The following is an 11556-nucleotide window of genomic DNA, read 5'->3' as shown; positions in this document are numbered from 1 at the left end:
TTAGTTCTGTGCTCATTGACCTCAATGGGGCCCCTCGCTGGTCAAAGCACCGTGCAAATCTAAAAGATGCCCCAAAATAATAATTCGGGTTGTGTCTATGTAGGCTTCTTTTTCATAGCTCAAGAGCAGCTCGAAGGTGTTTTGGGGGCAGGAAAAATGTTTTCTTCGTCCTTTCTTCTTTGTTAACGCGTTAGAAATACAGGTCTTGTCTGCATTAGAAGATGCTTTGGGGACCAGCTAACTAGTGAAACTACGAGCACACACAAGACTGAAACCTGCCGGGCAGTATCTTCGGTCAGATGCTGATTCTGGTACGATCGCTGTAGCACTCGTGTCCAATGAACCATTGGGAGAAAAGAAGTCTTTGTTAAAGAGTCCTCAACCTGCTGCGTTAATTGAGGTGTGAGTTCCCACAGTACGCGTCTGACACTCCCAGGCCATCCTCTCTCCAACTCAATGAAGACCAGACTTTATTCTTCTGATATTTCTAAGGTTAAAAATCAAGCAGGGGAGAAAAACTGAAACAAACAAACCCCCACCTTAAAAGGGACTTAAGAGAGTTTTTATCTTTCATAAACATGAGGGGGGGAAGGAGCACAAGTCTCGCTATTTAACAATCATTTGAAGGTCACCTTCCACTAATCAATCCCAATAGCAATATCATCATCCTCACTGGGGGAAACTGAGGCACAGAGGCATCTGCAAACTAAGGCAGCTTGACTGGCATCTCAGAGTAAACTCAGTGGTAGAACCACAATTAAAATCCAGGTGTTCGCAATTCAGCTAGACCAAAAAGCCTCATCTTGAGAGACAGTCCAAGCAATACAAACACAAAGGCCAGCAAGCACATACCCACAGGCCCAAATTCCAGTGCGACATACAAGTGAGGACACAAGCCTACACACACACACAGTATGAAACACCAATGTACTCACATGTACATGCTGCCAATCACAGCTACATGATCACACGTCAACGAAGGCAAAAGCAATCGCAAAATACAGCCAAGACACACCAGAGCTGTATGCCGTTTATTCATGGCTGAACAATACACCCGGATAATTGCCCACACAAGCACAGGTTCATTCACGGACACACAGACACAACCTTTTGATGCTGGGCCAGGTCAGCCATCCACCCAACCCCCCACTGCGAGCCGCTGACACCAATCACAGCAAAAGGACTAATTGTGTGGTTCAATTACAGGATTATTTATTCATTGTAAGAATTTCTAATAAATTGGCATTTCTCCTATTACAGAGAAACCCGAGGGGCCGGGATAATAACAGGTATTAACAAGAGGAACGTGCTGTCTTTGTACAACAAAACATTATAAAAAGCAACAAAAATCTCCAAGATCATTAACTTTGGCTTATTTTTTCCTCGTTATGTTTGTCTCAGCACAGGAAGGTGAGACATCCTTAAGTCCTTCTTTGCATACTGAACGCTTCACGCTTCAGCATGGAATTTGGTGATGCACCGAGGGGCTTCTCCTACATGGCCATTAGGACCTGAGCGCTTAGCAATATTGCTCCGGCGATAAGAAAGAGATTTCTGAGCTCAGTAGCTCCAGCTCTGCACACTGAATTGCACCCGGTTAAATGAAAGTGCGACTTTAAACCGATTTAGTTTAAGTTGTGCAAAAACCAAATGTGGCCGCTCGTCAATCCATTTAAATCTAATTTCTAACGGTTTAATTTTTACCAGTAAATTTAACAACGCAAGTAAAACTGGAAGCCAGTTTTAAGCTGAGCTGAAGGTACGTTTACACTATAGCCATGAAAACAGCATAGCTTTGAAATGGATTGTAATCAAACCAGTGCCACTTCTGTGTGTAGACAGGCCATAAATCCAGAGGCATCCCAATGTCCGGGGGTTTGCACATTCAGACGAACTCCGTTGGATTTCATTGGGATTTACGTCAGGGCGGCTGGGCTCAGAGACAAGTTCTCCAAACTGGTGGGTTTTGCATGCGTAGTTGACAGCTAAGGCCATCAGTAGTTGATGTGGGATGGAAATGGTTCGTCCTTGGAATGGGTCTTTCTGCCTTGTCTACAGAGAGATTTGCATGAACGCAGACTCTTCAGGGCTTAAAAATTCATCCTCTGCTGAGCCTCCACCCCCTGCTTCTGACCTCTGGCGCTTTCCCTGTCCCACTGGGATGCGGCAAGCAGAGGACTATATGCTGGGTGAGATGGAGGCTGCTACTCAAGCAGGAGCCGCCGTGGCTACCACGGCTGAATCCCTCCCTGCCAAAGTGCCCGTCCTCCCATGCCCATTGGAGCCACCACGCTGCACGGAGCCTTCCCCCTCACGCAGACGCCATCTTCCCCACTTCCTGACGCCACACTGCTCCCTGATCCTTTGTGGAGCCCAGGGAGGCATCCCTTACACCTAACAGTCTCTCTTCCCCTCCTCCATTAGAGATTCCCCACCCCCACCTCTTCTGCCAGGCTCCCTAGCTGCTCCATCTTTCCCTGCTCGCTTTGCAGAGCCGGCCCGATCTTTCCTTGTTCCCACACCGTGCCCTAAATAACCCCTGAGTCCTCCCTTATTCCCACCGGAGGCAGGCCGCCCCGTGCACATGCTTTAAGCCTCATATGGCCCCTGTACATGACTTGCTTTGGATTCTGGCAGACATCTGGGCCATTTTTTTTTAGTCTCTTGCTGCAAGGGACAGGCGTTTGCAGGTGGGGGTGTAACTGAGAGCCTGGCTTTAAATTGACAGGTTTCAGAGTAGCAGCCGTGTTAGTCTCCTCAATATATGTTCCATTCTATATGCATCCGAAGAAGTGGGCTGTAGTCCACGAAAGCTTATGCTCTAATAAATTTGTTAGTCTCTAAGGTGCCACAAGTACTCCTGTTCTTCTTTTGGCTTTAAATTAACCCTTTCACCCCGCATGGACGGAACACAATGTGACGCCTAAGGATTTACAGGGGGGAGGGGGGATTATTTGGAGATCTGTGACTAACGAGGATGCTTTTGTTCTGTTCTCTGCTTTTAGGATTCACAGTGCAAATAATATAATCAAATACTGCTTTGTGGTGCTGAGTGACTTCTTAAAAAAGAAGGGGGAAGAACATTAACTCATAGAGTCCTCCTCAGACAGCAGAACATATAAATCACTCCTCAGAGAGAGCGAGAGCGCACGGGGTCTATGTGGTTGCAGGGGAAGCAGGATGGTGAAGTGCTAGCCTGCAGCACAGGAGAGCTGGATTTATTTCCCCTGTTCTTCCATAAACTTCCTCTCTGATTTGACACAAGTCATTTAGTCTCCCCGGATCTCAGTTTCCCCATCTGTAAAGTGAGAATAATAGCACTTCCCTGCCTTAAAGAGTGGGAGGTGATCAGATAAGAACATAAGAACGGCCCTACTGGGTCAGATCACAGGTCCATCTAGACCAGTATCCTGTCTTCTGACAGTGGCCAATGCCAGGTGCCCCAGAGGGAATGAACAGAACAGGGAATCATCAAGTGATCCACTCCCTGTCGCTCATTCCCAGCTTCTGGCAAACAGAGGCTAGGGACATCATCCCTGCACAGATACCACAGTGATGGGAACCATATAAGTACACCTCTACCCCGATATAACGTGACCCGATATAACACGAATTCGGATAGAACGCGGTAAAGCAGCGCTCCGGGGGGGTGGGGCTGCGCACTCCGGTGGATCAAAGCAAGTTCGATATAATGCGGTTTCACCTATAACGCGGTAAGATTGTTTGGCTCCCAAGGACAGCGTTATATCGGGGTAGAGGTGTACCGCAGACGTCCTCCACTGACTTTCAGTGTGTACTTGGCAAATCCCAGCCAAAACCCCAATATAAGCCTGTTTTCATGCACGTTTCCCATGTGATTAAAAAATGGAGCTAACCCAAAATATCGGAGCGGGTTGAAAATCTTCAGCTAAAGTTTTGTTTCAATGTTTTGCAGGAAATTTTAAAACAAAACCTGAGAATTTTCATTTCATTCCGATTCAACTACCAATGTTCCCTTTGATGCTAGGCGAAATTTTCAACAATCGAAACAAAAATTGCCATCTCAAATGAAGCTAAATGAATATTTTTGTTCTGAACTTTCCCTTGAAAATGAAAATAAAATTTCATGAAAAACTAAATTTTCCTGTGATCACTTTCATGTTTGAGGAAACCCTAATTTTCTGGTGGGACCAATAGTTCAAAAAATTTCAGCCCGCTCTACAACGTAGACATGAGTCTGCATTTGCTTTTCAGAGTTCTCTGCAGGGCATTTTTGTCTGAAACACAATACAGGTATGTTACGACTATGATCACCTTCCACATATATAAGGCAACTCAAAAATTAAAGCTGTTGCTTCATGTACAATATCTAAGCACCACTGGGTTCTGTGAAGAATACCTGATCTCTTATATGATGCTTCAGGACCTGCATACAAAAAATGAGTAATAAGGTCACTATTAACATTTTTTTTTTAAATCCCTTGCCTGCGTTACTAATAACACCATATAGATTGTTAAAGATAAAATCTGTCTGACTCAAATATGCTTTTTTATTGTTTCTAGTCTTTCATCGCTTGTTCATATTTCTCCCAGTTTGACCTAGACTGGTAAGTTTCAGTTTTTGCTTCTCATGCGTTAGCTCACTGCTGCTGGCCAAGAGTTTTGCAAATGGCTTGTTATCTGGGGACGCCTTAAAGGGGCCTGATTTTCAGAAAGGGCCGAGCACCCACCCTCTGAAAATCAGCCCCTTTTAAGGTGTCCTCACTTGGGTACCTGAAGTCACTAGTCACTTTTGAAAACCTTGGCCATTGTGTTTACATTTTCAGCACCGAAGCAGGAAGGTTTTGATCCAATCCCTCCTTTTTCCATTGTCATTTTTTTGCTTAAAATATTTGGGACATTTCCACTCACATTAAGTTTTCTAAAACTTAAAAAAACATACATCTAAACAGGCAACATTTTTCAGAAATGGGGGCCTAAATGATCCGCTCCTCAGTCCATAGTTTGGCACCTGGTTAAGTGGCCTGATTTTCAGAGGTGCTCATTTCCCCACTGACCGCAGTTGCTGAGTGCTCAACCCTAAATCAGGCCATTTAATCACATGCCTACATATGGTCATCATGGGTGTGGGGTTTTCCAAAGCATCTTAAGTGACCTAGCAGCTCAAGCCCCACTGGAAGCTGATAGGATTTGTACTCCTAAATCAATCAAAGGTATGAAGGTAGCCGGGCGTTTTTGTAAATCCCGTTCTAGAAGCCCAATTCTTAGCAACCTCCGCCCACCCCCATCTTTTAAAGCACAATGGGTGAAATTTTCCAAAGCACTTAAAGGAGTTTGAAAATTTCAACCTGTCCCTTTAAAAAGGCCTGAAGTTGCATCCTGGAACTAATCTCTCCGCTTTCGTCAGTTTCGCATGGCCTTTCAACATTGCCATCATCATAAAAAAAAAAAGTGTGCATATGTCAATATCCTTGTGTCCTCTCTTTACTCTGTAAGGCCAGAATCAAGGTTATTATAACAAATACAATGCTGGTAACATAAAATTCAACCTGCAACGCAGAGCCGTGAGCAAACGGATCTTTGCCACCACACCGTCCATCAGGAAGACACTGGGAGGCCAGGCAGTTCATGGGAGCTGAATGGCACTGGTTATAACACTTATCATAGCTTTGTGGAAGAACGGGTAACAGCTAGACCCCATGCTAAGACAGCGTTGAACAGAAGTCTTGATGAGAAAGCCAAGGTCTCCTGCTCTTTAGCACTGTAATCCACTTCACACTTAGAAACATTTAGCAGTGAGTAAAACAAGACAATATTATTTACAATTCTTAGTTGTCTCATTTAGGTTTTTTTCCCCCTTTCTTCCTCATTTAATAATAAGATTTCTGGTGGAGCTGGGAGGCAAACAGCGGGTCCTTCACTTATGTAGCTCAGTCTCTCACATTTCTCTCTTCAGGGACAAGTTCGGCCCCCTTGGAGCAGAGATGAACGTGGCCCATAGACTTCATTTCGTCTGTGAAATTATGAACATCACCAAAACGCAGCTACTGCAGGCCCCGAACATGAACTCCTTCCTCCGACAGTGCGCCCACTGCTTTCCAAGGCAATGCTGTCTGAGCAAGGAGGCTAGAGTCAGGCTGTTAATGAATTAGCAACTCAGGTTGGATATACAACATGGACTTGCTGGCTTGAGGTCTAGAGGAAGATGCCAGACCAGAGGTATAAAAGGAGGAAGGGTGAGGGGCTCCCCCCACCCCAGTTCTGCTACAATTCTTCACTAGCCACCAATCAAATGAGATTTGATCCTATGTTGTGAGAGCAGAAGCAGGGTAATATTCTAGAACTGGAGACATTTGGGGCTGGATTCTTACTTGCATTGGATAGAAGAGCTGGTCAGGAATTTTCCAAAGAAACATTTTTGTCCATTGGAAAATGCTGATTCTTTGAAATTGAAACTTTTTTTTTGCAGAAAAGGGTCCGTTTCGACAAAAGTTTTCTACCCAACGTTTGGGGGGGGGGGTGTTTTGTTTTTCCCCCCCAAAATCATCAATGTTTTATTTTGACATTTTCTACATGAAAAATCATAGTTTTCCTGTTCAAAGTGGCTTTTCGCTTAAAAATTTAAGCTAATTCTAGTAACCCCCCCATAAAAACCCCTTAAAATGGTCAAAATTAAAACAACATGCTTCAAAATGATTGAAACGAAATATTTTGACCTGATCTGAATTTCTTTTGCCAGATTTTTTGATGTGCGAAAAACATTGCCATTTAGACTTTTCCTCTCAATTTGGGATGAGAAAATGTTTCAATAACTTGAAAACTTTCACGGGATGGGAAAATCATTCCCTGGCCAGCTGGGTTTGAATAGCCCCTTATTCAAGGAGTCTTCATCATCAGGAGGTTCCTGGGGAAGCAAGGAGCTATTCAGTGGGAGCAAAGAGAATCTGGCCCTCTCCGAAGATCAAAGTGCTGTGAAACAATCTTCAAAGTCATCAAAACTTTTGCTACCAGTTTTTGGTCCCCCAAAAGGAGCCAACCCAAGAACAACCTCCCGTCTCCAGCTTCTAACGCTCCCAGGTGTGATCCGTCACATACCAGCCATACTAGGAATCCGTCCTGAGCCTCTTAAGGGCTAGAGCACTTTGCATAGTCCCTTTGACTTCCTGATGGCTGTCGGCAGGTGTGGGAGCCCTTGTGGTGAAGGAAAGGCATTTTCAAGTCACCCTTCCCATCAGGAGCTTTATATGAAAGGGAGCCCTATGGACAAGGCTAAGCCACTCATACCACTTGGCTGCCAGCGACCCTGGGCTCCATTAGAACTCCCCTCTCCTAGGAATACATATCTGGAGTGCCAGGAACTGGTAGCTTCCTCCAATGGGTGGGAAACAGCTGAGTCCTACGATTTGGTGCTTTTCTAGTGTCTTCTTCAAAGAAGGAACTTCTAACTGACGATTGGGCCCAGTTGGTTTGGAAGGAGCAAGATCCACCCCCTCCCCCAACACCCCCTTTCACCCAAACCCATTTCCGAGCCTGGGAAAAACTCCATCGAACACACTCCCTGACCCCCTGTTCCTTTAGAAAGGTTGCTGCAACTGCCTCTCTACCTCCTGGGTCTTCCTTGGAAGCCTCAACATACCCAAAGGAGCCTGTTCTTGGGATGTTTCCAGCTTTGCAGAGACCGAGAGGTTCAGATAATACAGCGAAGACAGCTGAGCTTCTGGGCGCTTTTCCAAATCACCCTCCGACCCTTTCGAGCCTCATCCGTACCAGCTCAGATACTATGGTAATGATCATGGTCTAGGAATAGAATCGACTCCATCACTAACGTCGCCCATCCCCACTTTCCCCTTACTCGTCGGCCGCTAAAGCAGCAGCGTGATTACGTTGTAGCCCACAGTGGGTGGATCACTGGTCTGAGGAAGGGCACAGAGCCTGTCTCCTAGTGTTTCACTAGTACAATATGTGAGAGGTCTGGGAGGACAGCAGCTGCTCCAGCTCTCCATGGCCGCACGGCGATTGTTGGCTGACCTGCAGTGTGACGGATGGCAATTGTTTTCTGCTTTCCCAGGCACCGTTAGCGGGTTGCTATTCTCCACTAGAATTTGGGGGCTCTAACAAGGGTGATGTCTGCCCAGGAGCGATCAGCGCCTGGGAAGGTGCTGGAGATTGACCGCTGAGCACCCGAGACGGGCAAACGACATTATTCCTTAGGTAACTAGATTGTTTCTTAACGTGTCAGGCAGCCTGGCTGCTAATGACCAAGGCAAACTCTTCCAAGCCTGAGGAATGTGCGTGTCATGGAGGCATGTGGATCTCTCGCCAACACGCACGCTGTATGTTTCATGATTCACAGTGTAGATTTTGCCTGCTAGAAACAGTCTTCTCCCCCCTCACCAATTTCAAGGACAGTGCAGAGGCACAAATGTGTGTTTCTATAGATGGGGCCTTTTTTCCCCATGCTGCATCCTTGGGTAGCTCTTTCTAATTATATCCCTCTGCTCCCCACCCTCCATCCCAATTCCCTGTTAATAACATCTTCACTCAAACGTTAGCCCTGAAATCCACCCAGTTCTCTCTGAATTCAGCTGGGTCCGTCCTTCCTGGCTTGGGAGGTGCAATTCAAAGAGAGCAACTGGTGATCTGGGGCAAACAGAAGGGGGTGGATATTGTGGGGGGCAGAGGAAGATCCTCAGAGGGGGAGTGGAAGAGGGGGAACGAAGCAGACAGAGAAAGAAAGAGGAGAGACCTGAGCGAGAGCAAACACGGTCATCGTTGCAGCTACCGGAGACGTGTTGTTGGGGTTCGGGGGGGCGGGGCGTGCACAAGAGATTGTTCTGCTCACACAGGAGGCGCCGAAGCCGTCAAGCGCTCCTAGGTCCCAGCAAGACTGAGGGAGGCCACAGCCCCTGGTGGCCTTGGCTATATCCCTTCTGTTTTAGCATCGGCCAGTCCGCCGGGGAAAGGGGGATAGAAAAAAGGGGACAATACTGAAAATAAGAGGTCAGTGCATACGGGATTGTTCGTAAATAGCAGGGGGCCCGGGCGGGAACCCCATTTCCTTCACATCTTCTCGCCAGCTGGTATCTCCGTGGGGTCGCAGAGGGGCTGGCTGGGGAGTGCCTCTCCCGCCCCACCCTTCACACCGGCGACGTGGCGGTCGACTCGCTGTACAAGCTCTCCACAATGTCTCCCCGCTGGATTCGGCGCAGGGCGGAATAAAGGGCGTCCATGGTGGCGCTGTCCTTGCTGGACCAGTCGGAGAGCAGGGCCCGGACAGGGCACTCCTCCTGCGTGAAGGAGTCTATGTGATCCTCCTTGTAGCCCAGCTCCCCCGCCAGGTGACGCCAGGTGTCCTCTGGGGAGCTGTTCAGCAACTTCTCCACCTCCTCTTGCTTGTTAGGCGGCAGGCTGGTGTAGAGGTTCCCGTCTCCTTTCAGAGCTATGCAGGGAAGGGGAGGAACAGAGCAGGGTCACTACGGCCTTTGGGAGGTGAAACTGAACCAGAAGGGGTCAGAAAGCCCAGGAGAGCACCAGGATCGGGGGCGGGCAACTTGGTGCTTTGTACACACTGGGAGATTTTCCCAAGGCAAACTGGAGGATGCCTATGACCTGTACCCTGCTGTGTATCATTTCCCCAGTCTGGACTTGCAGCATCACCCCACTGTTTCAGTCCTGGGCTCCCCACTGCCCCTCTGTCCCAGTCTGCAACCCCTGTCCAGCCACTCCTACCCCGATCCTGACCCGCAGCGCCCCTTCCCTGCCATACCATGTCTGATCCTCCCAGCTCCACCAGCGCTCCCCAGACTCCCCCCAGCCCCGGGCCCACCCTAGCGCAGCTTGGTGGATAAACCTTACCCTGCACCTGTGCGGTCTGTGTTGGTGGCTGTTGGTCGTGAAGGCTCTGGCTGTCCACGGAGATCCCGCTGTCGCTGTGAAGCTTCTCTCCTTCCGGAGAGGGGGTCTGGTTGACAGGGCGGTTGTTGGCGCCCTGTTTGTTCTGTTTGCAGCTGTTCCACCTGCAGAAGGGACCAGCGAAGTGGAATGAAACAGCCGATCCAGCCACAGCGGCCAGCCTCTTACCCGGATCTTATTGTAAGTCAGCCAGAGTCACAGAGCCTCATTCTCCCTGTCCTGCCCCTTTGTGCCCAGTCTGCCTTTGCAGTGCTGGTGTAAATGTTGATACAAGGGCAAAGCAGCAGAGAGCCAGACCCGCTGGCCTTAGAGATCCAGGCTCCAGCATCCTGCTACTGATTACTATGATGTATTGCAGTAACACCTAGGAGCCTTAGTAACGGGTCAAGACCCCCACAGGGTGCTAGGTGCTGTACAATCCCAGAACAAAGGGACTCTCCTTGCCTCAAAGGGCTTGCTGTCTAAGTCTCAGCTAGGAATAAATGAGGAGCAAGGGTATGTCTACACTCCAGTGGCACAGTGACAGTCCTGCAGCTGTAGCGCCATAGTGTAGACGCTTCCTACGCGATAGTGTAGACACTTCCCATGCGGGTTTTTCCGACGATGCAGTTAATACACCTCTCCGAGAGGTGGTACTGAGGTCAACGGAAGACTTCTTCTGCCAACCTATCTGCAGCTACAGTCTACGCTACATCGCACAGGGCGCAAAATGTTTCATAGCTCTGAGTGATGTAGCTAGGTCGACTCAAGTTTTAAGCATAGCCCAAGTCTTCCACTGAAATCAGTAGTGTTACAGAGGTGAATGTGGCCACTGAGTCAGGCTGCATGAGATCATTGTGATTAGGACAGGATTGGTTTAGTTTGCTTGGGGGCCTAGGTTTAGCCAGGCTGACTAAAAAAGATTGGAGCCAGAAGGGGATTGGTCCTGCTTTGAGCAGGGGGTTGGCCTAGATACCTCCTGAGGTCCCTTCCAACCCTGATATTCTATGATTCTATGATTAGTCCTTCAGGGGAGAAACACTGCATTGCTCCTACTGTCTATGGGCCAAGCTCTCCAACAGTGTAAACGGGCAGCGCTCCACTGAATTCAGTGCCAATTTGCACCACCAGAGACCTGAGTTTCGTGTAAACATAAACTTTCCTTTAGACATACAAATATTTTTTTAAACGGACATGAAAACCAGCCTGTGCCGCCTGCATGCCTTTATGCACCAGAGTCTGTGCACATATGGGAGTGTGGGCACACTGTTAGCCAATGTATATGTTATATATGATGCTTATATATGGAGATATCCTATCTCCTAGAACTGGAAGGGACCTTGAAAGGTCATCGAGTCCAGCCCCCTGCCTTCACTAGCAGGACCAAGTACTGATTTTGCCCCAGATCCCTAAATGGCCCTCTCAAGGATTGAACTCACAACCCTGGGTTTAGCAGGCCAATGTTATATGTATTGCACAGCATATTATGATGTAGTACCCACCAAATTAACAGCATATACATTACATTATATATGAATGTTGGCACTACATTGTATTAGGGTCACGCTTGCCCACTTACATTAAGAGTGATACCTCCCACAATACCTTGCAACGCTAGATACGGCATTTAGCACTAGCCAATATAAATCCTGTCAAAATCAAGAGACACGAGTGTCCTGCTCTGGT

The 11556-nt window shown here is 47.8% G+C and overlaps 1 protein-coding gene across 1 annotated transcript in view; it reads right to left on the bottom strand.

The window, feature by feature from the left end:
• Window positions 1-1195: 1195 nt before the first annotated feature.
• Window positions 1196-11556, bottom strand: part of NGFR (nerve growth factor receptor) — a 44755-nt gene continuing 34394 nt past the window's right edge. Inside the window, exons 5-6 of the mRNA XM_005301920.5 lie at window positions 9835-9995; window positions 1196-9418 (exon numbers count right to left, since the gene is read on the bottom strand). Coding sequence (XP_005301977.3) covers window positions 9117-9418; window positions 9835-9995 — 463 coding nt within the window. The 3' untranslated portion in view covers window positions 1196-9116. The remainder of the gene's footprint in view (window positions 9419-9834; window positions 9996-11556) is intronic.

This window comes from Chrysemys picta, chromosome 24 (genome assembly GCF_011386835.1).
Source record: "Chrysemys picta bellii isolate R12L10 chromosome 24, ASM1138683v2, whole genome shotgun sequence".
Lineage (NCBI taxonomy): Eukaryota > Metazoa > Chordata > Testudines > Emydidae > Chrysemys > Chrysemys picta.
The sequence above is the reverse complement of the archived record's forward strand: the minus strand, read 5'-3'. Positions and strand labels throughout refer to the sequence as shown.